The sequence below is a fragment of the Fulvia fulva genome, chromosome 5, assembly GCF_020509005.1.
Source record: "Fulvia fulva chromosome 5, complete sequence".
Taxonomy (NCBI): Eukaryota; Fungi; Ascomycota; class Dothideomycetes; order Mycosphaerellales; family Mycosphaerellaceae; genus Fulvia; species Fulvia fulva.
In genome coordinates, this window is record NC_063016.1 from 3,511,772 (window position 1) to 3,538,000 (window position 26,229).

Sequence of the window (26,229 nt, forward strand, 5' to 3'; positions counted from 1 at the left end):
TCGTGCTGTCATGAGCAGCATAGCAGGCCGAGCGTCCTGCATCGTGATTGTGCGCAGTACATCGATTGAAGGATCAAGATGAAAGATGCTTTTTGGCCGGCTCTATGGAAAAGGGTAGGCGACGGGACGATCCTTCGAAAACGTTGGAAGATCTTGGTGGTGGGGATATCCAAGGCTTTTTCGCACATGCCGGTCTTGCCAAAAGATTACGTGACAATGGTTGTCAAGCAACACACGCATCTCACACATACCAGCCGCTCGACCACTCATTCGCGGCCTGCACGACTCTGCAGCTCTCCATGCAGCCAGGGCGTGCCAAGCGTCGCCCTACAGGCTACCGCCAACTCCGAGCTCGTCCATGAACACGACCAACAACGTCCGCCTCATTCGGTTGCGAGAAGCGATGCGTGCATGTGCGCTTGTAACGCGGTGGAAGTGCATATCTTCACATATCGATGGGCCTCGCTGCTTCGACAGGCACAGGACGAAGTCAGTCCAAGCTCTTACCGGAAGGTCAAGCTTCGTGCTCGACCTCTCAAGCCGTGGTGCATGGTGTCGGCGTGTCGACTGCTGCTGCCACTTCGGTTGCTGGAAGACGTCGTCAGCAAGGGTCAGCTGCATTCAGTCCTTTATCGAACTTTTCACACCTGCGCTGTCTTCGTGTCCGTTCGGTGTTTCCACCATGGACTGCTGCTCGCTTGCTGTCTTCATGTCTGGCTTGCGTCTTCTCTGTGTTACATCAGCTGAGATGGCCGATGCTCCCAGGGTCTTACACACCTCTTCGTTGCTTATGTGCAAGCCGACCACATCAATAGGCGTTCCTGTATCCATCCACACTTCGGCATCACCAACAAGGGCCATTGTCAGCATGATGAGACATGCGGCAGGGATGAGCCACATATTGGAGTATGTGATCTGGCCGTCAACGTCAACACCATGGCCCGAGGGCTCTCCTTCGCTGGTCGAAGATGACATGCTGTGTTGTTGACGGCATGTGCATCCCGCGTGATGCTCTTACGAAGGCTTGGTCGCGGCAGTCCTACGCTCCTTTCAGCAGCCATGCCCGAGGAAGTGGCGATGTTCTTGCTGTGTCCAATCTAATGGAGCCAGTGGCAAGTGTCGTACTTCCCTGCACGCAGCCTCTGCTGATGCTTGCAAGACATCTTCAGTATCGTCGTCGCCAAAGGGCGCGGTCCACGTCGATCTGTGGCATCGTCCAGTGCTCTACAACGTCAAGCTGGCGACAGGTAATCCGGTCTTGGTCAAACTCTGGCATCTTTAGATTTGTGCTAGCCATAAGAATGTGGCATGTGTCAAATGTCTGGACGGGACTGCATATCGAGGTGTCGTGAGCTATGAACGTCTGCGCTGCTGGCTGGTCGATTGTCCATGTGGCTGAGTGACGTTTGATGCTCGGGGTGTTGTCCACGCGTCCGATCGACTGGCAGCCGTTGTACACCTCAATCCTGTCATCTTTGGGCGGGAGTGACGAGCCATGTCGACGGAGGTCAGAGGTCGCGACAGACGGTATGCTAATGGATGTCACAAAGTTTGCATTCAACCTGAAACGCACCCATGGAGTCCAGGAAGAGGCATACTGTAGCGAAGACGCGTGGAGGCTTCACCATGAAAGGAGCTTTTGAGATGCTCCCGAGCAGCTGATGGTCAAGCGGCGTGAGTGGCTGCAAAGAGTGGTAGGCTAGCGGTTGTGTGTTGGTCGACGCAAGCTGCCGAGGCTAGTAGGAAGATCGGAGAGCGTAGCTTCGAAATGTGAGTGATCACTCTGACGGTGGACTTTACCATTCAACGATGACAGCGGTACGTCGCGCATGCTCTTTGTTGATCATGATTGATGACGTGGAGTGAACATTCACCAAGGATTCACGTCGAACTCATGGTTACTCATCTCAGAGGCATGTGGCCGGAGCGCTAGCACGGCAGTGCACGGCTAGCTCAGCCTACAGTAAGTAGCGGCAAAGAGTGCCGGCTGTGCTGAACTGGAACTTTGTGGCAGAATCGTGATGAGATCATCAATTTTGACCACGACATTGAAGCACATGCAGTGGCAGCGATCCTGGCATTGCCAGTCCATCGAACACCATCCACAATGCCAGCCAACACCGTCTGCTCGAGCTGCCTGCGGGCAATGCGCCAGCAAGCTCGTCCTCGACCACAAAGCAGGAGCGTCCAAACAGCGCGATCCCTCACAACATCACGTCGCCTTCGTGCTCAAGAAGTACCAACGCAAGCCCGCCGGCCTCCTCCTCCTGCAGAATCGCCCTTCAGCCAGACGACACCACCAGGTCCGCAGGACACCAATGTCCCTCCTCCCGGCTTCCAGAACCTCGCTGAAACTCTCCGCAAAACATCTCGATCTACCACCGAGCCGTATGTTGCGTATGGAGGCACCGAAGACCTCTTTCGGGAATGCAGCAGGCAATGCTCATATACCATTCCGTCCGCACTTGCCGAGAAGATGGAAGATCGAGTGCCGCCGATGAACGCAGCTGGTGATCATCTTGGTGAAGGATCTGGATGGTGGTTGGAGAGCAAGGCGAAAGGAGGACTGGGCCTGGAAGCCACCTTCAACAGCTGGGCACAAGTCTTGTATCTACACATGTGGATGATCACCGTCAGGATACGATGCTTTCCCAAAGACTACGTCAGGAGCTGGGAGCAAAACCTGCTGGACCACTTCTTCTACGCCGCAGAAGATCGCATGGCGACGTGGCATGGAATGTCAGCAAGAGGCGTCAGAAACAAGAACCTGAAGGATCTATGGCTGCAGTGGAGAGGATGCCAATTGAGTTACGATGAAGCTCTTGCGAAGGAGAGCGACACAGTCATGGCGACAGCCATTTGGCGGAATGTGTTCAAGGCCGACGAGGGCGTCGATGTTGCTGATCTCGCCACGGTTACGGCATATACCATGCGTGAATTACAGCGACTTGGCAAACTGAGCGATGCCGAGATCTCGGAAGGCAAGATCAAATTTGGCGAGCCCAGAAGCATCACAGAGATTCTCTCGAAGCAGAGCCCGGCGTTCGTGCAGCGCCTTACAGCAGCTGAGTTGAAGGCGCCAGAGCTCAGTGGTCAGCCATAAAGATCTTGGGATTAGCATGAAGGTTAAAGCGCCATTCTTGGGCCACATGCAGTATGGCAAAGTCTCAAAAAAGAAGGCATTGACGACAAAACACGCTACTGTGTAGTATCTGTACATTACGAGCAGTTCAGAAATGTCGCTCGAAGACGATGATCAACAGTGTAGCAAGCACCAGTTTTCTCATTGACATCCAAGCTCACCACCACATTACGCCTAGATGAGAATCTCCCTCAAGACCACCATGCAGTGGCATGCACGAGATAGATGACAACAGGCGCAACTCCTCTTTTGCCCTTCGAATCGGGTCGCGACAGAGCTTATACCTCGACTGTTTGCGCTATACCAACCACAAAGTTCGCAGATCTTCGGCCAAAGCCGGAATAACATGCACTGCAGTCACAGCAGCAACCACATGTACGCAACGACTCGCGATCGCACCTGCGGAGTCCAGCAAGGTCAAGGTCAAGTATACATGCTGTCCACGCTCCATCATCCATCACCGCAGCCAAGCCTCCACCCCAAGTCCTCCACATCCACACCTCACCTCATCCACCAACCCACAACACAATCCAACCCAACCCCCTACCTCCACAACACAGCCATGACCCCCGACATCGAAAAACACGCGCGCAAAGAAGCCAACGCCAACATCTACAACTTCTCCGACCTACGCCCCTCCGGCAAAACAACCCGCGACAATCGCGGGCGTCGCACAATCCTCCTCTTAAACTCCCGCACCGGCGACGAGGTGACGAATAGCGAGAACATCGACCATCACTTTGATCACCACGGGGATGAAGGAATTACGAATAGGTTTCAGCATGACTTTGATTCGTTGGGGGCGTGGTATTATTTTGACGAGTATCCGGAGCGGGCGAGGGTGGCGTTGCAGGCGCTGTGGTTTCCGGTTTTGGTGGGGAGGTGTGTGTGGATTTATACGAGGGTGAGGTGGGAGCTTTGGTGGAGGGGGAGGGGGAGGGGGAGTGGGGGTGGTGGTGGTGGTGGTGGTGGCGGCGGTGGGGAGGTGTGATGAGGGGGATTTATGGAGGGGGTGGTGCTTTTTAGTTTGTCGTATTGCTGGAATTGGAGCGTCGAGCATAACAGTTGTTCACAGTAATATTCACTCATCTTGCCTTTCCATTCATGGCCATGACGAGTGGCTTGTTCGGCTATACAATATACAAACGGGATGCGCTCGTTCATGACTGTATCTCTCCACCCCTCTAGACACGAGCGCTCATCTCTTTCGCCTCTTTCATCACCCCGGACGTCCTGCCCCGCGACATGAGCGAGCGCGTTCTTCCGTCTACGTCTTCTGCAACGACTGTGCCTTTGCACTTCGTGCAGATGGCGGCTTCGCAGGTTAGGTGGTGGAGACATCCTCATGTGCCCCATACAAATATCATCCATTCCTCATATCTCTCCTAAGGACTGCCTGCCACCTGGCCACCTGACGGTGGGTCGGGGCTACCTGAACCAACGCCTGGAACGGGAACTCCAGGTGGAGGTGGAGGTGGTAAGAATGAGCCGGGCTCGGGCATCTTGACGGGAGTGCTGACGTCGACCTTGAGCTTGTCGGTCAACTGTTAAACAGCAAATGTTAGCTATGCTCCAAATAGGCATTCCATAGCCTCAGCCACTGGCGTTCTGCAAGGATCGCCCGTGCATGTCACTCACCTTTTCGCCCCTCACAACCTTCTCGATCTCCTCCTTGTTAAGAGTTTCGTATTCCACAAGAGCGTTGGCCAGACGTTCCAATCCTTCTCGATTCTTGGTTAGAAGGTCGACGGCACGCTTTCTGCCATCCTCAACAAGCCGTCGAACCTCAGACTCGATCTGTTTTTTGGTTTCGCCGGAAAGCTTGTTATAGTTGTTCGCAAGATCGATGTTGCCCAGCGATTCGCTCATGCCGGCCCTGGTGACCATCGAGTACGCAATTCGAGTAGCGTTCGTGATGTCCGAGCTCGCTCCAGTTGTCACGTTGTCCGCACCGTAGATCAGCTCTTCGGCCACTTTGCCGCCCATGGCCACGTCAATTTGTGCCATCATCTGCCTCTTTGTTTCCGACACCTGATCCATCTCCGGCAGCATGTATGTGATACCCAAGGCGTGGCCTCGCGGCATGATGGTGGCCTTGTATAGAGGCGTAGAATCTTCCGTGAGCAGCGCCACTAGAGCGTGTCCACCTTCATGGTAGGCTGTCATGACCTTGTCCTTCTGCTGGATTACCGCACTTCTGCGCTCAGCCCCCATCATGATCTTGTCCTTTGCCCACACTAGATCTGCCTCTGTGACCTTCTGTTGCTTGAGCTTTGACGCACGAACAGCCGCTTGATTGACAACGTTCTCCAACTCAGCGCCGGAGAAGCCAGGACAACCTCGAGCGATAGTGGCAGCGTCCACGGCAGGGTCGAACTTGATGTTGCGCATGTGGTGCTTGAGAATAGCAATGCGACCGCGGACATCTGGAAGCGGTACGTTAACGTTGCGATCGAAGCGGCCAGGTCGAGTCAATGCCTTGTCGAGAGATTCGGGGAAGTTGGTTGCACCGATGATGATGACACCAGAGTCCTGGGAGAAGCCATCGAGTTCAGTCAAGAGCTGATTGAGAGTCTGCTTAGCGTAAGCGGCATCGCGTTCATGGCGCTTGCTGCCAATAGCGTCAAGTTCGTCGATGAAGATGATGGCTGGGCTCTTTGCGCGGGCGTTGGTGAACAGTTCGCGGACACGCTTGGCTCCGACACCGACGTATACCTCGTCGAACTCAGATCCAGACATGTAGAAGAATGGCACACCGGCTTCACCGGCCACAGCACGTGCGAGAAGAGTCTTTCCGGTACCTGGAGGACCAACGAGCAGGACACCCTTCGGAAGCTTGCCGCCCAGGGTACTAAACTGGTCGGGAGATTTCAAAAAATCGACCAGCTCCTGGAGCTCATCCTTGGCCTCGTCGCAGCCTTGAACATCGGAGAACTTGGTTGTCTGTAGTTCAGGCTTTGCCTCGGCATCTTTTGCGCCGCCGACCTTCTTCAACACGCCAGTTGCCTCGATGAGCAGGGTGAAGACGACCAGCGAGCAGTATGCGACCAGACCAAAGACCAGGAAGAACCTGACCCATTTGAAGATGGTGCTGCCCATGCTCTCGTCGACGACAACGTACAGTGGCTCGCTCTTGGCGCCGGAGCCCTGCCGTGAAATGCTGACATTGCCTCCTTGTGTCTTTGCGGATACGGCTTGTCCAATAGCTTGTAGTTGTTCGCTGCTCATCGTGTTGCTGTTGCCGGCTGGGATACGGCCAGCCATGGCTCCAAGTCCACCTGCTCCTACTTCGGCAGCGCCCAATCGTTCGAGCGCCTTCTGGTAGGCTTGGTCGGTAGCGGCGTTCGTGGCGTAGCGTCCAGTGTTGTACCGTTCGACGAGGATCTCGGGCATGTTTGCGCGGAGAAGAGCCTGATAGAAGCCATTCTGGGCAGTGGCGCTGGACGGATTGTTGTTCGCTTGCTGTTCCATATGGGCGAGGAGGTTTCGATTAGGCTGCGCATTGCTGCTGTTGCTGTTGCTGTTATTGCCACCCCCGCCGAATATTGTCCGTTGCTGGCTGAAACCAACGAAGCTCGTCCTGACAGGCGCTCGAAGGGCAAGCGGGCCAAGTCGAGTTGCGGCGGAGAAGCATTTCGAGGCGGGCGATAGGGACGACAGTGGCAATGTCCCGCGTGGCAAGTGGCAAAGTATCGACGCTGCGGGTCTCACTGCAAAGATGGCCTGACCTCGCGCCAGCACGCTGCCCATAGTCGTCGTTGTGGCCATGCTCCCGGCCGTCGTGCAGTCTCTCTTGCGGTAATGCGGACTTGCCGCTTGCTTGGTGAAGGGACGCGCAGCAGAAGAAAGCAATCAGATGAGCGGAAGGCGTCACAAGACGGGACTGCCGATGCGGCTGCGCTATATGGGGGTGCGCTGCACCAGAGGACGCTGAATGAGGATGTGCGGTGGCCTGTGGGAAGTGCACACGACTCACATGGAGCACCCGGACGTTTCGAAGTGTCGAGGCCGCTGCGGTGTTTCACCGGCAAACCCCGTGCTTCAAGCGGTCATGACCATCGTGCTTCAAGCGGTCATGACCATCGGGACTTCAAGCGGTCATGACCATCGGGACTTCCGACACCGTACACGACGATATGAACGCTAAGCAACATTATTTCATGGCAGCCATCTTGACTGACTACACCATCATATCAATGGCCGAGCACTGTCGTCTGAAGGAGGATACGCTTTGGCTTGATGCCCGCCTTTGGCAGACTCTGGAGGAAGTTGTCGAGGAGCGGCACATTGGCCTCTACCAACGCCTTGGCCAGATTGGCACTCATCCCGGACTCGCCGGTCTTCGGCTGTAGATACGAATAGAAGAAGACGTAATCCGCGTCGACTCCGGCGTCCTTTAACGACTTGGCGACTGAATCTCCAGATGAGGTGAGGTCCACTGAGACGTGCTGTATCTTGCATCTTTGCTTCTCCGTGAGCAGATTCAGCATTTCCTGCTTCAGAGGGGAGCGAGATAGGGTATAGACTTTTGACCACCGATCAGGAGTGTCCCGCAGGGCGCGCAAGGCGTTGAAGCCAGATATGCCAGTCGCGCCGCAGATGATGGCTTTCAGGTTCTTGATGCTTGGGTCGAATTGTGGCAGATTGCGGTAGATGCCAGACTGGCGTAGAGGGTAGTTTGCCGAAGACATGATGCAATAATCGATCTGAGCTGTCTTGAAAGATGGAAGAATGCTGAAGAGATGCTACTTGGTTGAGTATGCGGGAGTTTCTCTTATGCTCTGCTCGATTGATGCTTCATTTTGCGCAGAGCCACCCAAGTGGGTGCAAAATTCTAACCTAACGCCCAAATCCACCTCAATATGCATACCTACGGAGGTGTGACAGTGGTCCAGAGGAGCACGCGATGTGTCAGACGTCACCTCAGAGCCTTGGGATGCAGGACCGCAGCCGTCTAATGCAACCTTGAAGACCCAAGTCGTATGGCGCGCGCCACGCTGCGGGACGCAGTGCATGTATCATTAATCTGCCTCGGGTCTGGAAGATGTCTGTCGCCCATAGTGACGAAAACGGGATGAATGGGCCAAGCTTCGCAGCTCGTGGTACCCAATGGATCGAACCTCAGACCCAACGATCGAGAACGCTTTCTTCGGCATGGCAAGCCATCTGTTCTGACTTGTTGATGGCAACGAATTCGAGTACGATATCCGTCCGAAGCATTGATTTCACGACATGAAGCGGAGGTTCTGCAGGTCCATTGACTCCATAAAAGTACGCCGACGACCTTTGCCCGGCAACATCCAATGACGATGCACTATCGACCCACCTCACGTTAGCGTCCCGTATTGTGGGGCAGCAGCACAGCAGAATTTCCCTATGTTGTCTTCATGCCCCGACACAATATTTCGCGGGCATACCTCGACTATATCGACAGACAGAACGAAACTCACCAAAGCGGCCCATAGCCACAGGATCGAGATTCGACTAAGTTCAGACGGTCAATACATTTATTTTCAGCCGGCCACAATGCTTTCATAACGTGGATGGCGTTAGAGCCCCTTCAGATGATCAAGACAAGCTGCCTGTTCTCCTCGACGGCGGCGCAGCAGCAATGTTGCCAGGTGCTAGAGATGCTCTTGAGACAATATTCGGCAGAGTGCGAGATCTTTCGACAGGTCAACGGCAATCTTTACAAGCTCTCAACGATGTATCGGTTAGACCTCGTCTGAAAGAAGGTACGTTGCCCATCTTCCTTTGTCACCGACGTCACCATTGAGAGACCAATCGCCAAAGATAGTACTTCTTTGACGAACCTTTGTCCTCATGGATATGTGTTATTTCACTGTCTGCTGGACATTAGAAGCTCGTGGCCACCATGGTCACCATAATTTCGCGGTCTACACGACTCCTGCTTCACGATACGACTGACAACTCACTCACGCTATCCGCTTTTTTCCGCGAAAATGGTCTTCACTGGGTCTCCAGATCAGGTCACACGGGTCGGTGATCATAAACCACTTCGATGTCCAGATGGTCTCAACCTCGATGCGCGATATGTCCGCGTCAGCATGGAGATGATAGGTCGCAACAGGAACATTCCGTGGTGTTTTGAGAAGCGTTGGGCGGAAAAAATAAAAGACATCATTGGGAAGCGATGGGTGTACCTTACTGCAGATCACGTTACCGTTCATTCGTCTCTGGTCATTGCGAGTCAATGTCCCAACGAGGTAACATACATTACATGGGACAATCTGCGAAGAGAGCTGAATCAAGGCAAGAACCTCGTTCAGTCAGAGCAGAAAGTTCTCGTTCTCTGTCACTGGCCATGTGATCGACAGGTCGATGTCATTGGTAGTGTCTATCGCGATATTCAGAAGATACACGGCGAGCAGGCTCGCTTCTACCCTAATCTACGAGAGTTACAAGAGGCGGAATTCAAGATTGGTGACATCGAGGCTCTGGACCACATCGCACGATCAGCACCAAACAGCTTTGCCTATCGACCAACGACATGTCTGAGTACAAGTGGTTGCACACTTCTTCAGCCTTTCGTTATGAAGCGGGCGAATTCTTCTAACTCCAACGGCGTCTTTGTCCACCCTAGTATGGAAGATATACGCGACCTCCTACCATGCCAACCGGGCGACACGGCACAAGAAGCGCAGGCGCTGATGGACAAGGGGCAGAGGTGGTTTCACCAGGAAAAGATAAACTCGTTGATCGAGTTCGGTGAGTTTCGTCTTTTTATCGTTACTTTACCTCACACAGAAGGACTTCGTGGCCGAAAGGGGTATGTTTTCGAGGCTATACACACGATCCCAGTGACTAATGATGACGACGTCGTGGAGTACAACTTCGGGTTGAATGTGCTCAATCGTGTATCGGATGAGCTCCTAGATAAGGACTTTTGCGGTGACAAGACTTACAAGGATCTCGAGGACTTCGCGCTATACACTTACGAGCAGTTGCGAAGGTTTGAACGGCAGGACCGTGTTGGTACGAAGCAGAATAGTGACGATACTGCTATTCCACGCGAGCAGGACAACGCAAAGAAGCGTAAGCGTTCCACCGACGATGATGATGATGAAGAAGAAGAAGAAGAAGAAGAAGAAGAAGAAGAAGAAGAAGAAGAAGACTCTGCCTCAACCAAGAGAGCACGCACTGAGCTCCCTGACGACACATGGCACGCCGAATCTCCGGAGTTGGGCCAGCTGGCTGGTACTCTTTCTCCGGGGAAGAACATCCCGCCATCGACGCTCAGAACACTTCGCAACGAAGAAGTCTACCCTGCAGCGCCTCGAATAGACTGCAGCGACTCCATGTTTGAGTCGCTGGAGATGGCTGTGCGGATGGATATTGGCATTCCAGCCGAAAAGGATGGCCATCGCTTCTTCGTGAACGAGATCACGAGGGAGTGGCATGGCGACTTGTTTCCGTATCAAGTTGGACATCCGCAGACGCGCCTTTGTAAGGCGATTGCGAATGCTAGGAATGAGTACTTCTTTTCGTGGAGGTGAGGCAGCAAGCTCGCGTGAGTAAGTCTTCTGTTTTGCAGCTTTCGTACAGTACTTCGATATACCTTATGTCATCTTCTCTAATCATCCCTTTTCCGCCTCTCGTATGCTGGATCTTCCTTCTAGCTACTGTTCACTGCTTGCACCACGGCTAGATTTGGACTTGCCAGGAAGTCTTTCCAGAAGTCCGGCTCTTCCTTGACGACCTCAGCTTGTTCGCAAGGCACCACTCGAACATTCCTCAACCCATATTGCTCGTACATAGCAGTGGACCCAGATCGAGTGATATTCATCGACGACGCCTCGAATTGCGTCGTAGGTGTGGTGTGGATCGAGACAAGATACTTGATGCCTCCTGGAATCGCCTCGATGTTTCGTGCAGACACGCCGTACTTCGGGAACGCAGCCTGCAATTCTTCCACATTGGCATCCCGCACACCCACGAATTTCCCACCGGGCTTGAGATACTTTGCAATGTTCGCGAACATGCCCTCCAGCACGTCGAGAGTCGGCGCACAACCGAAGATCCAGTTGGCCATGACCACATCGTACTTCTCCTGTCGCAAGGATAGGTGCTCTAGTGGCTTGGAAACGTCTGCCTCGAAGTATCGCAGCTTCTCAACATGGGCAGGGCCCTGACCGAGTACCTGAGCGACATTGAGCATCTCGAGCGAAACATCGATAACATCTACGCTCAAGGCGCCTAGCTCGACTGCTTCGCGAGCGTGCAGACCTGTGCCGCCACCAAGGTCCAGCACTGTGAGCCCAGAGCAGTCGCCCAGGGCTATCTTGATGAGTTGAGATTCGAGTTGGCCGATAGGCGTGGAGCCGTAGTCGTTATAGGTGGCTGCGGAAGCATTGTATGCCGTCTTGAACTGCTCCGTGGCTGACATTATTTCGATGGAAAGAATAGCGGTGAGTTCTCTGTGGATCAATTCAGGTGAGTTGCGAGTCGCAGGTCATAGACCGAGAGATTTCGTTCGAGCGAGGAACGCTGAGTTCTAAGTTGGTTGTTGTTGAGCTGCATGGAAGCTGATTTGGCTAGATTCCCCTCACAGTTGAGTTACACCAATGTAGCACAGCAACGATCCTGGTATTGACCCTCATGTCTGTCCCTTTATGTCAGCATTGTTAGCAGCAGACATCAACGAAGCCAACACGGAGTGTATGCCGGGGAGGGGGGGGGGCGTCGGAGGATGCACATAACAGCGCCAGATGTTGGAAGGCAGATCTCAAGATACGATGAACGAGTAAATGAATGCAAGCATGTCGTCGAAAGGTCTCCCTGTCAGACGGATCCTCACAACTTCGTATGGCTATCAAACTTCCCGCTGCTCCTTATTCGAAGGAAACGGACGTCCTGTTCAAGCAGCACCAAGCCATAACCTCTATGAGCCATGCGAACGCCATACCAGCACCGGAGTACGCCTCTTCCGATCAGTAATGCCAACGTCCCCTATGCAGCACACTCCGCGGCTTCGGCCCCCACGTTAAAGCTGCAAGGCGCATTATTCTCAGGACAAGCAGACTCAGAGCCGCAACCAGCAACCTGCACGACACCTCCTTCACCCTCCCACTGACACTGGCTGAACTCTTCGCGAGACGTATCATTAAGACACAGACCAGTAAAGGTCTCCTCGGAACCGCCATTCCCATCAGCGTTCACAAAGCGAGCGCCATTGTTCATGGTTCGAGACTCGGAATTGCATCGTACTCCAAAGCAACCGTTTTGGTTGTTTGGGTCGTACAGGCATAATACCAGATCTCTAGCTTGTTGAGCAACTTAGCCAGACGTCTAGGTGAGACCGTTCACGGGATGCTGGAAGAGGTAGGCGATGGTAGCGGCGACTTGAGGGGCAGCAATCGAAGTACCAAATTCGCCTTCTCCACTGCCCTTTTCCTGTCCGCCGAGGCCTTGGTATCTGATGGTGTTGTCTCCCATGGCAAAGATGTCATGTTGTCCAGTAAGGGTAGGCTGTTGCAGTGAAGTGTTAGTGAGATGAGCTCATGACTATCGTCTACTGCTAAGTGACACTGACCTCTCCGTAATCTCGGCGACTTGGCCCTGGTGGTGTAGTCTGGTCCCTAAGAGGGTATCGGTGTAATGCACAAAATTGGGGACGCACAGTCGTGCAGATGCTTGCGAAGTCTTACCACAGAGCTCCTTGTCCCGTCACGGCACCGACTGTGATAAGCGCATTGTTGCCCGCCGAAGCAAGTCTTTGCGGCAAGAAGTCACCGACTAGGTGAATACTGTTAGCCAAACACCACGAAGCTTGGCAGAAGGGAGAGGCACTTACGAACTTGCTGCTCAGCCGATCTACCAAAGTTTCCAGCTGCGCAGACGACAACGATGTCATTGTCGACCGCCCAGCTCAAGAACTTGTCGAAGAGCCTACCCAGCTCGCTATCTCTGTTAACCTCGCGTGCTCCGTCTTGTCTGGCGATACCCCATGAAAGATTGATGACAGCGCGTGTGACGCCGTTGTTTGTCCTCAAGCCAAAGTAGTGACCTTGAATGTGGCCGAACGCCCGTTCAATAGCTTGGTGTGTGTAGCCAGCGGCAACATGACTTGTCAAGCCTTCGCCTCGCGGCTGGCAGAAGCTGCCTTTGCCCTTGATGAGGTGTAGATTAGCTCGTGGTGTAACACCGTACTCGAGACCACCTGCGGCACTCGCCACTCCTGTGCCGTGGCCACGGAAAGTGTTGGTCGATGCGTCTCGATCACCGATATCGCTTATGTCTGTTGGTCCGCGGCGGTCGATGGGTATGCTCTCCGAAAGTGTGAAAGATGGCGGCACAACGAAGGTAGTGACCTCCCGCCCATTTGCTTGCAAATCGGGAATGCTGGTGTCGAAACCCTGTGAAACATCGATTAGCTTGCTGATATCCGCCAAATACCTGCATGACCATACCGTGTTGATGATGTAGATCCACTGATTCACGCCAGAACTGTCATCCAGCCGATACAGCTCGTCCGTGTTAGGATCGAACGGCACATCGGTAGCTGGAGGGCTACCATCTGGCGGCGTAGCAGGAATCATCTTGAGCTGTGGACCGCGTGTAGGATCCTTGTCAATGGGGGCTCGTCTTTCCAGCTTCTTTAAGAATGCAACATCGGGCTGAAAGCTTGGAAAGACCAGAAATTCGTCACTGCTGTTTTCTGTGGCGTTTTGGGCCATTGAGGGAGCTGATATGGTAAATGGGATTCGATTGTGCACTTGTTGAAGCGACAAAGGCCCCTAGGATGCCGATTAGTCCAATTGTGTACATTCTTGCCAGAGTCCGAAGAGTGTTGATATGCTCAATTGAAGCTATGTTGATGAGACTTACCTTCTACTGACTTGTCTTTACTGCTTATATGTTTCTCTTTCGCCTCTGCCACCTTCTGACCTCGCTCATCCTTCTGTTGGGTCTCGCCTTCAGCAACAAAGGCTACTTCAGCCTTGCTATTCTCACTCATCATTTTCGTGGCCCTTCTTGCAGTTGGGGAGCAGGTTTGATGACGATGGGCTGTGTAAATGTTGGTACCACCCTGTAAGCGAGGGCCGGAACCGTCAACCTTCCAAATAGTCGCTGCATTCGGACGTCTTATTCTGCTTATACTATGGTCAGTAGGTGCGGATGACGATCCACGGATTCCATCACACTCTTCAAGCCGGAGTGGGGATTGTTGTGCTGACCATCATCGTGAGATGAAACAGAAACCGAGCTGAACATTGTCCCTGCGCAACGTGCACGTGACATCGCACCTGTTGCACAAAGTGGTAGCCGTCAATGGGCGCGAATAACGACTTGTTTGCGAGCCTCGCGACGAGAAGTCTTTGGCAGTCTTGGAGGGAAAGCTGTCACGTGCTTGTTACGAGAGAAGAACACAGGGATCAGCGTCTCATTGCCCTTCTGGCCCTTTGTTGCGCCCATGTACGTCTCTCTGTGTAAGCGCTCTGACGCGGGAGACTTGCTGCGCTGTGGCAGTGAGTAGGTCTCCTGCATGAGAAGCCACTCTCTTCCCATGAGGCTCATGGCGGACACTCCGAGGTGCTGGAGCCTGGAATTGATTGCGATCCACTCTACGTGGAACAGGCATATGAATCCAGCTCGCCTATGTCTGAACTCCCCGAATAGAGTCCAGAGCCTTGGCAAATCCTCCGGCCTCAGTGTCGATTCCCAAGCAAAGAGGGACTTTGACCAAGGTTGATGAGCGCGTCTAAATGCGTTCATTCAAACAGTGGCTATGCTGAATACTTGCCCCAACCCATTGGCATATCTTTGTCCTCGTCTTTACCAGGCCACATGATCTTGCCCTGAATCCATGCTCGGGCATGCGAAACAGTCGTGAACAGCCACATTATCACCAACATTATCGTCAGAGCACTGCTGATTCCGTTTATCGCAGGACTAGAGTACGCATCGCCAAGTTGTATCGCAGCCAAAGTCAGGCCGGCGTTCGGGAAGATGAAAGCCCACCAGTTCAGCGTGAAGGACATTTTTCTGATACCGGCGACCACTGAGACAGTCGAGATGCAGAAGAACCAGAATGCGAAGATGATGATGAAGGTGCCCGCCATAATGCCCAGGATCTTGACGAAGGAACCATCGTCGAGATTGTTTGTGTTGAACGTATCACTCGGTAACACGCTCGGTGCTCTTTTGCCTAGTGATATCAGGCCAGCTGCAGTATAGCCAGCCGGTCCGACCGAAACGTACATGCCCGGACGAGTTGATGGTGTGGGCAAAGCGCTCGTCATTAGTCGTTGGGTGTACATTGAGTACATCATAAGTGCGACCTGGATGAATCGTCAGTAGGACTCATTATCGTGTCTTGCCAGAATTTACCTTACTGTCCAGCTGAGACCCTGTAGCATGACTGCTCCCACCCACATATTGAACGCCTGTTTCTGCGGTTGACTCGGAATCATCGTACCAGCCATACTACCGACGACGAGAAGAGGATAAATCGGAAAGATCCAAGCAGGGACAGCATCCGTGATCTTCAACCTCTCCTCCTGGAAAAGGACGAAGTACTGTCCTATCGCAACTAGTAGCACGATCGCGCAGTACATCCAGAAGAGGACCAGCAGAGCTTTTGGTAGCCATGGCCCTGATGCGGGCACGCCATATGCTTGCGTGCAGTTCAAGATCAAGGAGACCGAGACCCAATACGAGCCAAAGAAGAGTCCTTCAACGGGATGGTACAGTGAAGCCAGGAATCGCCTCGGGAACCAGAAAGCTCGTAGACCCATCGCAATTGTGAAGAGGAAGAACAAGACAAGGTCGACGATGACGAATATCTTGCCTATGGTACGGAGGCCTGTGAATGTGTTGGGTGTGTTCGCAATCACGACTGCCAACGCTCCGGTCGACATGGTAGAAGCAAACCATGGCCAAGTGAAATGCGCAATGCGATCTTTGAAGCCAGCACTGTCCGGCGGTGATGCCTTGCGCCAGTGCACTTCTCGGTGTTGCTTCTCAACATCATCGTTCTTCTGCTCGGATGTGGTCTGGCTCGTGAGACGAGAAGCCATCTTGTCAAGGTGTGCTCAGTGTGAGTGCTGTGGTCCTGTTGTGCGAAGATGGCCTTGAATCGCTCCCTGATGAGGTTCCACAGCGTGCAGTGTATCGAGAAGTGAAAGGTCAGGCATTCTGTTGTCTAGACCCACCTGTTGTATCCTTGATCTTGAGACAGAGGCTTGCTACGTCACTGAGAAGACGGTTAGCACGGATGTGTGACTTGGCCGCGGGTGGTAGACAATCGTGCCAAGCGTGCAATGCGTGTAGACGGTGGCCACAGAGCTCTCTGGCACGCAGACGCACTTGATCAAGTTAATCTGCATATCAAGCCATGTATGTTGTGGTGTGCTGAGAAGCTGAAGGCGGGATTCGCAACTCCACCCGTCGCAATCTGGCGCTGCCGTACCCTTCACATCAGCTCCATGATCCTAAGGTCCAGGTAGGAAGCAGAGCACATGAGGCTATGTTAGTTCTGAATGGTGGTCGTCAAGCCGAAATCGACACCGGTCTGCTGTCGAACAGTGAATGATGTTGCGTGAGCTTGACGGGAATGGCAAGGAAAGAGTAGCATCTGGCGCACAGCCTAACCAAAGCCAACTGTTGTCCAGGTCACGCCAGTCAAGTTTTGACGCGGATGATCTAAGCTTAGTGAGAGTGTGGCGTCAAGCACACGGGGAAGACTTCTACTGCAAGAACATGGACATGAAGGAAGCGGCTGTCTGACTCTGGGCGAGAAAGTCGTCTGTCACTGGTCAGCTTGCGCATGGCACTAATGGAGGTTCTAAAACGATGCACTGAGTCAACGACGCCGAGCGTACACCGCATACCTAGGTAGCCGCCCCGAAATCACAGATTCCTATCACATGCACTTTGAGCCACTTCAGCACAACGGCGTGCCAATGTGGCTGTCATGGCGGGCTTGTGCCGAGCAGTGGCTTCAAAATGCAAGATGCATGCCGTCCACCCCGTCTCTCATCAACGTCGACATGATCCCATGCAGGCGATGCATGACATTGATGCTTGGTATCTGTGGGACTTCCACCCGTTGAATGAAGCGCTGCCGTCGATCAAGCAGGTCAGCAGTACCTTGATGCTCTTCCTATGCAACACGAGCATCGGAGCATCAACTGCAGCCAAGAGTCGCTTGGCTATCACCGCATGAACGAGGCGTGCGCAGGGCAGGATCTGGAGCGGTGTATACCAAAGACTATAAGAGCCTCCGGTCATACGATCAGTGGAGTCCCGCATTGTAGAGCATCTTCACCTTCTTCGCCATGAAGACATTACTGACAGCGTTATTCGCTACCCAGTGCCTGGCTTATGTTGCCAAGCCTCACCAATATGAAGCAGCATGTCGCAAGACAACAGTAGCCATCTTGTAAGTGGCATGGGTTATCGGAAACCCCTTTGCTGACCACGATGTAGAGGTGCTGGCATGGCAGGCATATCAGCTGCGGTAATACCAGCTGGCTCGTTAAGTCCGTGCTACCATTCTGACATTGCCATCACAGCAAGCCCTCGCAAACGCTAGCATCACAGACTTTGTGATCATAGAGTACCAAGATCGCATTGGCGGTCGCGTTCATGCCGTAGACTTTGGCAAGAAAGCCGATCAATCGCCCTACAAGGTCGAGCTGGGCGCCAATTGGGTAATCGACTTCATCAAGCGGTGTAAACTCATGCTAACATGTCCCCTCTCAGGTGCACGGAACTGAAGGCATAGCTATCAACCCGATCTGGACATTGGTATAGTATACATCTGGATGGACTCGGTCCAGCTGCTGACTTCTACACTAGGCACAGAAGTATGACCTGAAGCATGGGATCCAGAACTTCAGCAACATACTCAACTACAACGAGACGGGCCTCATCGACATTACTTACCTCTACGAAGAGTTCGAGGAGGCCGCCGAGCAGGCGGCAATCAACGCTGGTGCCCTTCTTGAAGGGAACCACCCTGATCAAACGGCGCGTGCCAATCTTGCACTTGCTGGATGGAGGCCCGATGTCGATGATGCTGCAGCTGGCCTTGTGGAGTGGTTCGGATGGGGTACGTATCGGCCAAGAATCTGTGATCTTGACTACACCATACTGATATGTATACGCATAGACTTCAACGATGGAGTTGCGCCCGAAGTTGATTCTGCCACCTTCGGCTTCACCGCAGAGAACTTGACATATGGCCTTTTCGGTGACAGCGAAGCACTCATCGTCGATTCGCGAGGCTATAGCGCCATTATCAGCGGCGAGGCATCAACCTTTCTGCAAGAGAACGATCCTCGTCTCCTCCTCAACACGATTGTCACGAACATATCACACTCTGAGGATCGTGTCACAGTCTACAGTGACGATGGAAGCTGCATCAGCGCCGCTTATGCCATCACCACATTCTCGCTCGGGGTCCTCCAACACGACAGTCTGCACTTTGCACCAGCACTGCCAGAGTGGAAGGAGACAGCAATCCAGTCCTTCGGCATGGCGACCTACACCAAGATCTTCCTACAGTTCAACACAACCTGGTGGCCTTCTGATGTCGAGTTCTTCGGCTACGCTTCGCCGACAACACGAGGATACTATCCCATGTTCCAATCTCTTGACGTTCCTGGCTTTTTGGAAGACTCTCACATGATGTTCATGACGGTCACGGAGCACCAAGCCTATCGTGCAGAACGACAAACTGACGAGGAAACAAAGGCTGAGATCATGGAAGTGCTGCGAGAGATGTTTCCAGCTATCGAGGTTCCCGATCCAGTCGACTTCATGTATCCGCGCTGGACGCTGGAGCCCTGGGCGCGAGGGAGCTACTCGTACTGGCCGCCTACTGTCGGGCTGCAGATGCATCAGAACCTTCGAGCAAATGTCGGCAGATTATTCTTCGCGGGAGAGCACATTAGTGGCCAGTTTTATGGCTACCTCCACGGTTCATACTTCTCTGGCAGAGAGATGGGCGAACGAGTTGCTGGCCTGTTGGGCGGAAAGTGTCGGGGAAGTGCTGGTGAACCAGATGCCGAGGCTTGCGGGGAGCTGGTGAGGTACGAGGTTCTGTCTGGTGTTACGCCGAAGGACGAGTATGATACCGAGAATGGCTGGCCCGTGACTAGCGTGGCTATCGAGGTTATGGAGGGCGGAGATGCGTTGGGTAATCCTCTCGTTGCCTGAGCAAGATCATGAGACTGTGATCCAAGCGAATTCCATGGCCTAGACGCGGTGTGAGTATCGTGCCGGCCCGAGTTTGAAGCATTACTCGGTGCCTTGTGCCGGCCCACGGGTCATCGGCAATGAAACACGGCGTGAAGGAGGAGGGTCTCGTCTGCTCGTTGCTCTTGTTATAGACATGGCGGCTCCATGGCTGTACAAGATTCGTAAAGGACGCAATGTTAGGCGGAGCGGAATCCCGCAAGTTCGCATTGCCTGTCATCAACAGAAAGAATGTGGAAGGAGAAACGGGTGATAGAAGGTCGGGCGGTCCGCCAGACAAGGCTAGCGGCTAGCGGCTCGAGTCTGCAGCGGTCCTGCAGATCATGGCGAATCGTCTCATGTTTCACCTCGTGTCAACAACTCCACCTTGACACGAACACATACCATCACGCCGGACGTGCAACATCAGTGACGAACTGTCAAGCACGACATGATCGGCAGTGGAGGCACAAGGTTGAAGTGCGGCACGTCAGTGAGCGGCACACTGACTCGCGCCGTACTGTTCTCATAGGCGCGCACACTTCTGCTACATCGACGAGGGCGGCCGCTTTTAGACGGCTACTTGCCAGATTATCGTTGTGGCATGCAGACATTGAAAGCTTGCCCGACTAACGAACGGCTCACGCCGCCTAACAGCGCCAACCACGACCCTGACACTCACAATGACAGCGCCTGGGCTTTACCAAGTGACAGCGCCTGTGCACAATACAATCGAGTACTGTCCTTGGGGGTAGCAAGCCTACCCGGCCCTGCATCGAACGACGTCTGCAGCCCTGGACAGGACGACTGGGGATAGTATAGGCTTGGTAGTATTGCCCGTTGGTTTCTTGTGCGGTCTCCATCCGCCGGAGGCCGTGCAGAAGTCAGAGGAGATGCCATTGTCCTTGCACTACGTCTGGTTTCCAACTCCTATTTCCGGTTTGCTATAGCCGTACCTTACTCTTGCTGGGATGCATGGACGATGCTTCGGTTCAACCCCGACTTTATGGACAAGGTATTTCAATCTAGACTTTTCGATCGCACCGATGGTCAGTGTCAAAAATGGTATGCGCACGTGGAGCTTATCTAGTCAGTGCACCGAATCACTTGTCATCGTCGCAGTACAGGAGCTCATTTTTCGCTGCCTTCGCACCATCGCGCACACCTCGCACCATTCGTCGGTCGCCCTCGGAGCCATGCCAGGCAACATAATCAATCTGAAGCCTTCGGATATCGCGAAATGGCCAGCACCCAATTATGAGGACCCGCGGACCCGCGGTTGGATGCCAGCCTACGCTTCAGTCTTCTATGTAGCCAGTACTCTGATGGTAGGCACTCGGATCTGGCTGCGGAGAAGGAAGTACTCCGGCGGCTTTGGCGTTGACGATGCTCTTCTAATATGCAGCTGGGTCTGTGTTACGGCCTTTACTGTCACAGCCATCGTTAACGCGGAGGCATATCATACGAACAGGCACCTGTGGGACATACCCATTGCTAGTTTCCCGGATCTGGCTAAAGTGACCTGGCTTGCAGAACTGTTCTTTCTGCTCACTGGATGCTGCGTCAAGGTGTCTGTCCTGCTATTCTATCGGCGTCTGGTCGAGAATACCTGCTCACGGCACTGGGTCTGGGCCGTGGTCTCTGCGATTACATGTACCGTGGCATACACTCTCGCGTTCATCTTAGCGCTGGTCTTCAAGTAGGTCAAATCATTGAAGCTCTCGTGATGCGCTACTGACCATCTCTCGCAGCTGCTCACCGATGGAAGCGTACTGGAAAGGCTTTGACCTAATGTGGGCCGCCACGGTTGACTATTCTTGTGTCGATACGACTGTCATAAACCTGCTGGCAGGCATAATGGCGATAGTATCCGACTTGTACGCTGTTGTATTGCCTTGCATCATGTTGAAAGATCTCAACCTACCGTTCCGCCAGAAGTTAGCACTGAACCTCGTCTTCTCGCTGGGCATCCTGGTGGTCGCGGCCAGCTCAGTCAGAACATACTGGCTGTGGAAGTGTGGCCATACACCGGATGTGAGCACCGCCATTTTCAACGTCTTCGTATGGTCCATTCTGGAGCTCAATCTAGGGATCATGTGCGCGGCCGCACCCGCTCTGAGAGTCGGTTTCCGTGAATATCTCAGCAAGCCTCTCACGCGACTCAAGCAATCGGTGAAATCAGCGACATCGTTGTCTCGGAACCGGCGGTTTTCCAAAGGTGACCAAGTCAACATACGGCGTGCAGATAATCCTGGAGACCTCCGCAAAGGCCAGTACGAGTCGAAGCATGCTCCAGTGGTGTCTCACAGAGAAGATACGGGCTTCTCCAGTCCAACGCTGGTTATTGACGGCAGCAATATGTCCAAGTCACCTACATCGCCATATTGGGAGAGAAGCGACTTGGTCCAAAGCCCGATGCAGTACGAGAGGCACGATGTCTATGACATGGAGAAATATCGAAGGCCTTCTATCTTACCGTCGCGCTACTCTCCCGAGACGACGGAACGATCGGATCATCGCCCTGGCGATCTTGAGGACATACGCACCCGCCACCATTCATTTCAATCCACGCGGTCTGATTTAGGAGGTAAGGTCTTAGCATGTGCTGCGATGACTGAGATAGACAGACCATGATCATCTATCCCCAATTTAGCAATGATCATGGGGGCTGAGCTTATCTCTCGTCTCCACTGTGTGATGTCAGCTGCACTGCGCATCAATGATCGTCTCAAAAGCTGAACGTTTGTTCCTGTCGAAAACACTGCTACTGCTGCAAACCGGCCATGCCTCGAGACTCCCAAAGGCCGGTGTCGACAGCAGATCCTCTGCACTTATTGCCGTCGGAGATCGTGCTGCGGGTCCTGGACTTCACCTCAGTGTCCACCCTTGCCACGCTGACCCGTCTCGATGCAGCCTGGCACGACTTCATAGACAAAACGCATCAAAATCACATATACTCTCACGCTGGCAAGACGCCCCATCCCGATGGAGCCAAGGACTTTTCATTCCTTGCAGACTCGACAAAGTTCTCCAAGCACTATCGAAACATCACATCATGGAAGGAGCTATGCAGATCGCAGACAATGCTGGCAAGGAACTGGAACAGCAAAACTCCCGTCACAAGAGAATCGACGATCCGTGTTGGAGATGATCCCATCTGGCGATTTCGGCCTGACTTCAAGCGTCGCTTCTTCCTATCCACATCACATGCAGGCGGCATGAAGGTCACAGACATGGACTCTGGTGCTTTGATCTTCCAACTCAATCGAGATACAGTCAGACCCTTCGCTCATCTTGAGTATCAAGATGGAACCGCTGTGTGGGATCGAGAGGGAGACGTCCTCGAAGTGTGGCGAACAGATGACAAGGGACCACGAGGTACTTTCGAAAGAGTGGCTGTGCTATCTCATGACTGGCAGACGCGGGGCTTTCAGCTCTCGTACGACACTCTTTGCGTGGCATCGTCACAAGGCAAAGGATATGTCTACGAGCTGAACGAGACAATGCCTCCCATTAAGAAGGAGATGGACATTGAGGACGGCGCCATTGGTCATCTCGATCAGGATGCTGATGCGATCGTGTATTCCATCGGTGTCAAGGGCTACCACTTTTACGACAAACCTACAGGCCAATTTCTAGGACATTTCCATCCTGAGTTCTGTAAGACTTTCCATCACGTAAAGCATCCGGACCCTGGCTCTTGCAGACTGGATCTCCCGGGCACGAATCGTGGAAGTCCTCCACGGAGGCCGGCCAAAGATCGAACGACACCGCTCCTTATCGAGAAGTGGGAGTACCCACGAGAATCCAGCGATCCTTCTCTCGGCGACGATGAATGGGGCGCCTGTATGCTGGATGGCCAGTTGATGGCCGGGATCTCTCGTGGTGGCAGAGTATTCGTGTGTCCGAACTGGCGAGAAGCTCTGAAAAGCGAGCAAGCTTTTGCTGCCCATGCCTACATTGTCGAATGCGTTACTGCCGATATGACGTTCGACCTTGGCGGCTGGCTATCCGTTCGCAATCATCGGGTCATGTTCGAGATCCAAGACCAAGTCTACGTGCTTGGCCTGACCGATAGCGACAAGGTCACGAGCGATGAAAAGTCGATTCCGCGACCATCCTTTGCCTTCGCAACAAGTTTGGAGGCAAGACTTGCTGTCCCAATCTCGTTCATGTCTCTTTACGATGACTGCATCATGACCACTTACACCGTGAGTCCTGCACCCATCAGCAGCAGCAACAACATAAGCATGCTAACATCTGTAGACCATCTGCTCCCGACCACGACCTCACGATCTCGCTCCGGCTGCTGGACACGCACAACCATGGCGAAGAGTCATGCCGACGAAAGTCGTCCGTGTGTTGAGCTTTGCCGATCATGGTGAGGACGACGATGAAACGAATGAGACGTCTTCTGGCTCCGAGAATCATTCGTATATGAGGCAGGATATCTATAGACTGATACAGATGCTTGCAGGTGATCCGGAATGACGAGGAAAGTGGTGATTCGGAATAGCAAGAAGGTGTTAACATCACATGTACTTCCAACTTTTGGTAAGCCGACAAGATCTCGGCTTCAGTTCACCTCAACATGTTGGATTCGGCGCTCGACTACAACGATCGCATCCAAATAACGCATCATTGCAAGCAGCGAGTCGAGTCGATCAAGCTCTCTCCATTCGTCCTCGCAGTCCGGCAACTACAACCACGCTCCCGAGCAAAAAGACACGCTGCACGTCATATTCGGCGGGCGTACGAGGGCGGGGCAGGAGCTATCAACGCACGAGTCAGAACTGAGCAGATATGCACTGGTGACCTCATTGAGATGGTCTTGAGAGCTGGATTTGGATGGCTAGGGGACAGCACGCGGGAGATGAGATGTAGTGTTATCGAACCCATGCATGTTTGGAGACGATATTAGTCCCTAATGTCGGATTGATCCGACTTTAATAGAAGACCTCGACCGCCGGTCCCTACGGTCTTTTTCACAACTCTGGAAGTCGTCTAAGCTAAGTAGATGTCTTGACACAGGTACTCAGGAGATCACCAGCGTCCTCGAGAGAATACAATAGACCAGGTCTACAGGAATGTGGTCAGCGGTCGATTGATACACGATGAGGCAAGTGACTCGACACTATCAGACCGTCAAAACTCTTTTCGCAAGCACCTCTCACTTCATGGTAAGATCGAGACCTTACAGCGTGGCGAGCTTTCTCGTGCATGTGTCTGTAACCCGATGATTTGGCCCGCTCTCCAATGTAGAATGTCCAATGCTCTGAAAAGCAGCTCGGAAGTGATTTCGAAGGCGGGTAGCGAGTATATACTCCGAAGGTTGAAAACTTTCCTCAGCCGTGTCTTGGGTGTGATGGGCTCAAGCGCAAGGCGCTCAACTACAGCCCTTGTGACGACGTGTAGTATGCATCTCCTGACTTCTCCCTCGACCCTCGTGATCGGCGGGTCTAGCCATGTGGAAGCTTCCTTAAATTCGTCCATGTCGATCCTTTCTTCTGAGCGCATCAACATGGAGTATATGCGTCCCATAAGAATGGCGAGCTGAGAGGTGTAACTCGGCCTCATTTGCGGACAAAGGATCACCTCTGCGACGTCCCATTGTTGATCGGAATTTCTCAGCGAGTATGTACCAAGAGCTTCGAGGACCTCGTCGGCAACGTCTGACACAATGTGATGAGCCAGCGCATCTCGTTGTTCGGTCAGTACCTTGAGCAGGGGAAGAGTCCGAGACACAGACGTATACGTGAGAATGGTTTGTGCAAACTGTGGAGCCCTTGTGACGTACGTCTCATCGTCTACACGTGCCAGGAGATCCTTGAATACGTCCGTGAGGTCGAGGATCCGGGATGTGTCCCGCGGACAAGGTACACTGCTCAGAGCATAGACTGTCAGAGCTTGGAGTTTACTAGGTGCCGTCAATTGGCTCAGTAGGTCGGCCAAGGCGCGATGAGGGCCGTGGGAGAATGCACAGTGTGCTAACGACCTCCTAGAGCAGTCGTACCGGTCATACGCAAAAGATGTGGTGGGATCCTGACCCAGGGCGAGATAGCTTTTGATGATTGGTCTTGCACTATGTAGTAGCTGGAGAGACCCCGAGGTTGTTATCCAGCAGCGTGTGAAGGCTTTGACTGCTGTGCGCAGATCGCTAGAACTCCAACCTGCTCCAGCGTTGATCAGCAGAGCAATTAGGTCAAAGAGCTCGTCACAGCCAGGTTCCTCTGCTTTCGAACGTCGCTCAAGCCGGGTAACCGTGAGAGATAGTGCGGTATTTGTCTGATTTCCAGTCCTTGACGTTACGTTCGCGTCAGCATTGTGAGTTAGTAAGAGTTCGCAGATGTCTTTGGGTGTTCTCGATGAGATTGCGTTGTGCAAGGGTGGGGTCCCGTCCTTGTCAGTCAGAACCGCGGAGGCATCATGCTCTAGTAGAGCATGTACCAAAGCCGGCTCGCTGGCCTTGACCGCTATCGAAAGGGCTGTCTCTCCAAGCTCGTCCCGGTGGTTGATGTAGTTCCTCGAACGCACGTGGACTAGAACGTGCTCTATGACCTCTTGCAGTCCATGTCGCTGCTATACTTCGTCAAGGTTTCTGGCATTTCTGAAAGACCTTGCTGCGATATGCAGCACATTGGTCGCGTTGTCCGCAAAGGAGCATTGACCTAACACCTCGACAGTGTTTGAGCCCTGGAGCAGTCGTACATAGGCCGATTCCGGAGAGTACTTAGCAGGTTCCGCAGTGCGCAGGTGGGACACGTTGATCGTGGAACCTGTCGTCGACGGTAGCTCCAACCTTAGATCGTGTCGGAATGATGTCTCGTGGCGCCGGGAAGAACAAGGCAGGTGTCCCGGTAACGTCGTCAAGGGCGCAGGGTTGC

The 26,229-nt window shown here is 53.3% G+C and overlaps 12 protein-coding genes across 12 annotated transcripts; 5 read left to right on the forward strand and 7 right to left on the reverse strand.

Annotated features, from left to right (window-relative positions):
* Positions 1-535: 535 nt before the first annotated feature.
* CLAFUR5_06164 (uncharacterized protein) lies at positions 536-975 on the reverse strand (the record flags this gene model as incomplete). The annotated part of the gene is made up of 3 exons (XM_047905312.1): positions 536-588; positions 648-729; positions 778-975. 3 exons carry the CDS (start codon positions 973-975, stop codon positions 536-538), a joined length of 333 nt encoding a protein of 110 aa, XP_047762499.1.
* A 1,132-nt stretch (positions 976-2,107) lies between these two features.
* On the forward strand, positions 2,108-3,103 carry CLAFUR5_06165 (uncharacterized protein; the record flags this gene model as incomplete). The annotated part of the gene is made up of 1 exon (XM_047905313.1): positions 2,108-3,103. One exon carries the CDS (start codon positions 2,108-2,110, stop codon positions 3,101-3,103), a length of 996 nt encoding a protein of 331 aa, XP_047762366.1.
* Positions 3,104-3,704: 601 nt separating this feature from the next.
* Positions 3,705-4,133, forward strand: CLAFUR5_06166 (uncharacterized protein; the record flags this gene model as incomplete). Its single annotated transcript, XM_047905314.1, has 1 exon — positions 3,705-4,133. The coding sequence occupies one exon, from the start codon at positions 3,705-3,707 to the stop codon at positions 4,131-4,133; it is 429 nt and encodes a 142-aa protein (XP_047762365.1).
* Positions 4,134-4,527: 394 nt separating this feature from the next.
* CLAFUR5_06167 (Mitochondrial inner membrane i-AAA protease supercomplex subunit) lies at positions 4,528-6,910 on the reverse strand (the record flags this gene model as incomplete). Its single annotated transcript, XM_047905315.1, has 2 exons — positions 4,528-4,686; positions 4,781-6,910. 2 exons carry the CDS (start codon positions 6,908-6,910, stop codon positions 4,528-4,530), a joined length of 2,289 nt encoding a protein of 762 aa, XP_047762364.1.
* Positions 6,911-7,335: 425 nt separating this feature from the next.
* On the reverse strand, positions 7,336-7,833 carry CLAFUR5_06168 (uncharacterized protein; the record flags this gene model as incomplete). The annotated part of the gene is made up of 1 exon (XM_047905316.1): positions 7,336-7,833. One exon carries the CDS (start codon positions 7,831-7,833, stop codon positions 7,336-7,338), a length of 498 nt encoding a protein of 165 aa, XP_047762372.1.
* A 1,272-nt stretch (positions 7,834-9,105) lies between these two features.
* On the forward strand, positions 9,106-10,659 carry CLAFUR5_06169 (uncharacterized protein; the record flags this gene model as incomplete). The annotated part of the gene is made up of 1 exon (XM_047905317.1): positions 9,106-10,659. One exon carries the CDS (start codon positions 9,106-9,108, stop codon positions 10,657-10,659), a length of 1,554 nt encoding a protein of 517 aa, XP_047762371.1.
* Positions 10,660-10,778: 119 nt separating this feature from the next.
* Positions 10,779-11,549, reverse strand: CLAFUR5_06170 (uncharacterized protein; the record flags this gene model as incomplete). The annotated part of the gene is made up of 1 exon (XM_047905318.1): positions 10,779-11,549. The coding sequence occupies one exon, from the start codon at positions 11,547-11,549 to the stop codon at positions 10,779-10,781; it is 771 nt and encodes a 256-aa protein (XP_047762610.1).
* A 902-nt stretch (positions 11,550-12,451) lies between these two features.
* On the reverse strand, positions 12,452-13,839 carry CLAFUR5_06171 (uncharacterized protein; the record flags this gene model as incomplete). The annotated part of the gene is made up of 5 exons (XM_047905319.1): positions 12,452-12,631; positions 12,696-12,741; positions 12,811-12,898; positions 12,957-13,518; positions 13,573-13,839. 5 exons carry the CDS (start codon positions 13,837-13,839, stop codon positions 12,452-12,454), a joined length of 1,143 nt encoding a protein of 380 aa, XP_047762611.1.
* A 592-nt stretch (positions 13,840-14,431) lies between these two features.
* Positions 14,432-14,680, reverse strand: CLAFUR5_06172 (uncharacterized protein; the record flags this gene model as incomplete). The annotated part of the gene is made up of 1 exon (XM_047905320.1): positions 14,432-14,680. The coding sequence occupies one exon, from the start codon at positions 14,678-14,680 to the stop codon at positions 14,432-14,434; it is 249 nt and encodes an 82-aa protein (XP_047761738.1).
* Positions 14,681-14,889: 209 nt separating this feature from the next.
* Positions 14,890-16,182, reverse strand: CLAFUR5_06173 (Malic acid transport protein; the record flags this gene model as incomplete). The annotated part of the gene is made up of 2 exons (XM_047905321.1): positions 14,890-15,444; positions 15,499-16,182. The coding sequence occupies 2 exons, from the start codon at positions 16,180-16,182 to the stop codon at positions 14,890-14,892; spliced, it is 1,239 nt and encodes a 412-aa protein (XP_047761739.1).
* Positions 16,183-17,442: 1,260 nt separating this feature from the next.
* CLAFUR5_06174 (Polyamine oxidase 1) lies at positions 17,443-19,327 on the forward strand (the record flags this gene model as incomplete). Its single annotated transcript, XM_047905322.1, has 6 exons — positions 17,443-17,546; positions 17,594-17,624; positions 17,680-17,817; positions 17,870-17,914; positions 17,966-18,218; positions 18,279-19,327. The coding sequence occupies 6 exons, from the start codon at positions 17,443-17,445 to the stop codon at positions 19,325-19,327; spliced, it is 1,620 nt and encodes a 539-aa protein (XP_047762102.1).
* Positions 19,328-20,327: 1,000 nt separating this feature from the next.
* On the forward strand, positions 20,328-23,836 carry CLAFUR5_06175 (uncharacterized protein; the record flags this gene model as incomplete). The annotated part of the gene is made up of 5 exons (XM_047905323.1): positions 20,328-20,360; positions 20,440-21,044; positions 21,097-21,932; positions 22,139-23,556; positions 23,612-23,836. 5 exons carry the CDS (start codon positions 20,328-20,330, stop codon positions 23,834-23,836), a joined length of 3,117 nt encoding a protein of 1,038 aa, XP_047761865.1.
* Between the last annotated feature and the right edge of the window lie 2,393 nt (positions 23,837-26,229).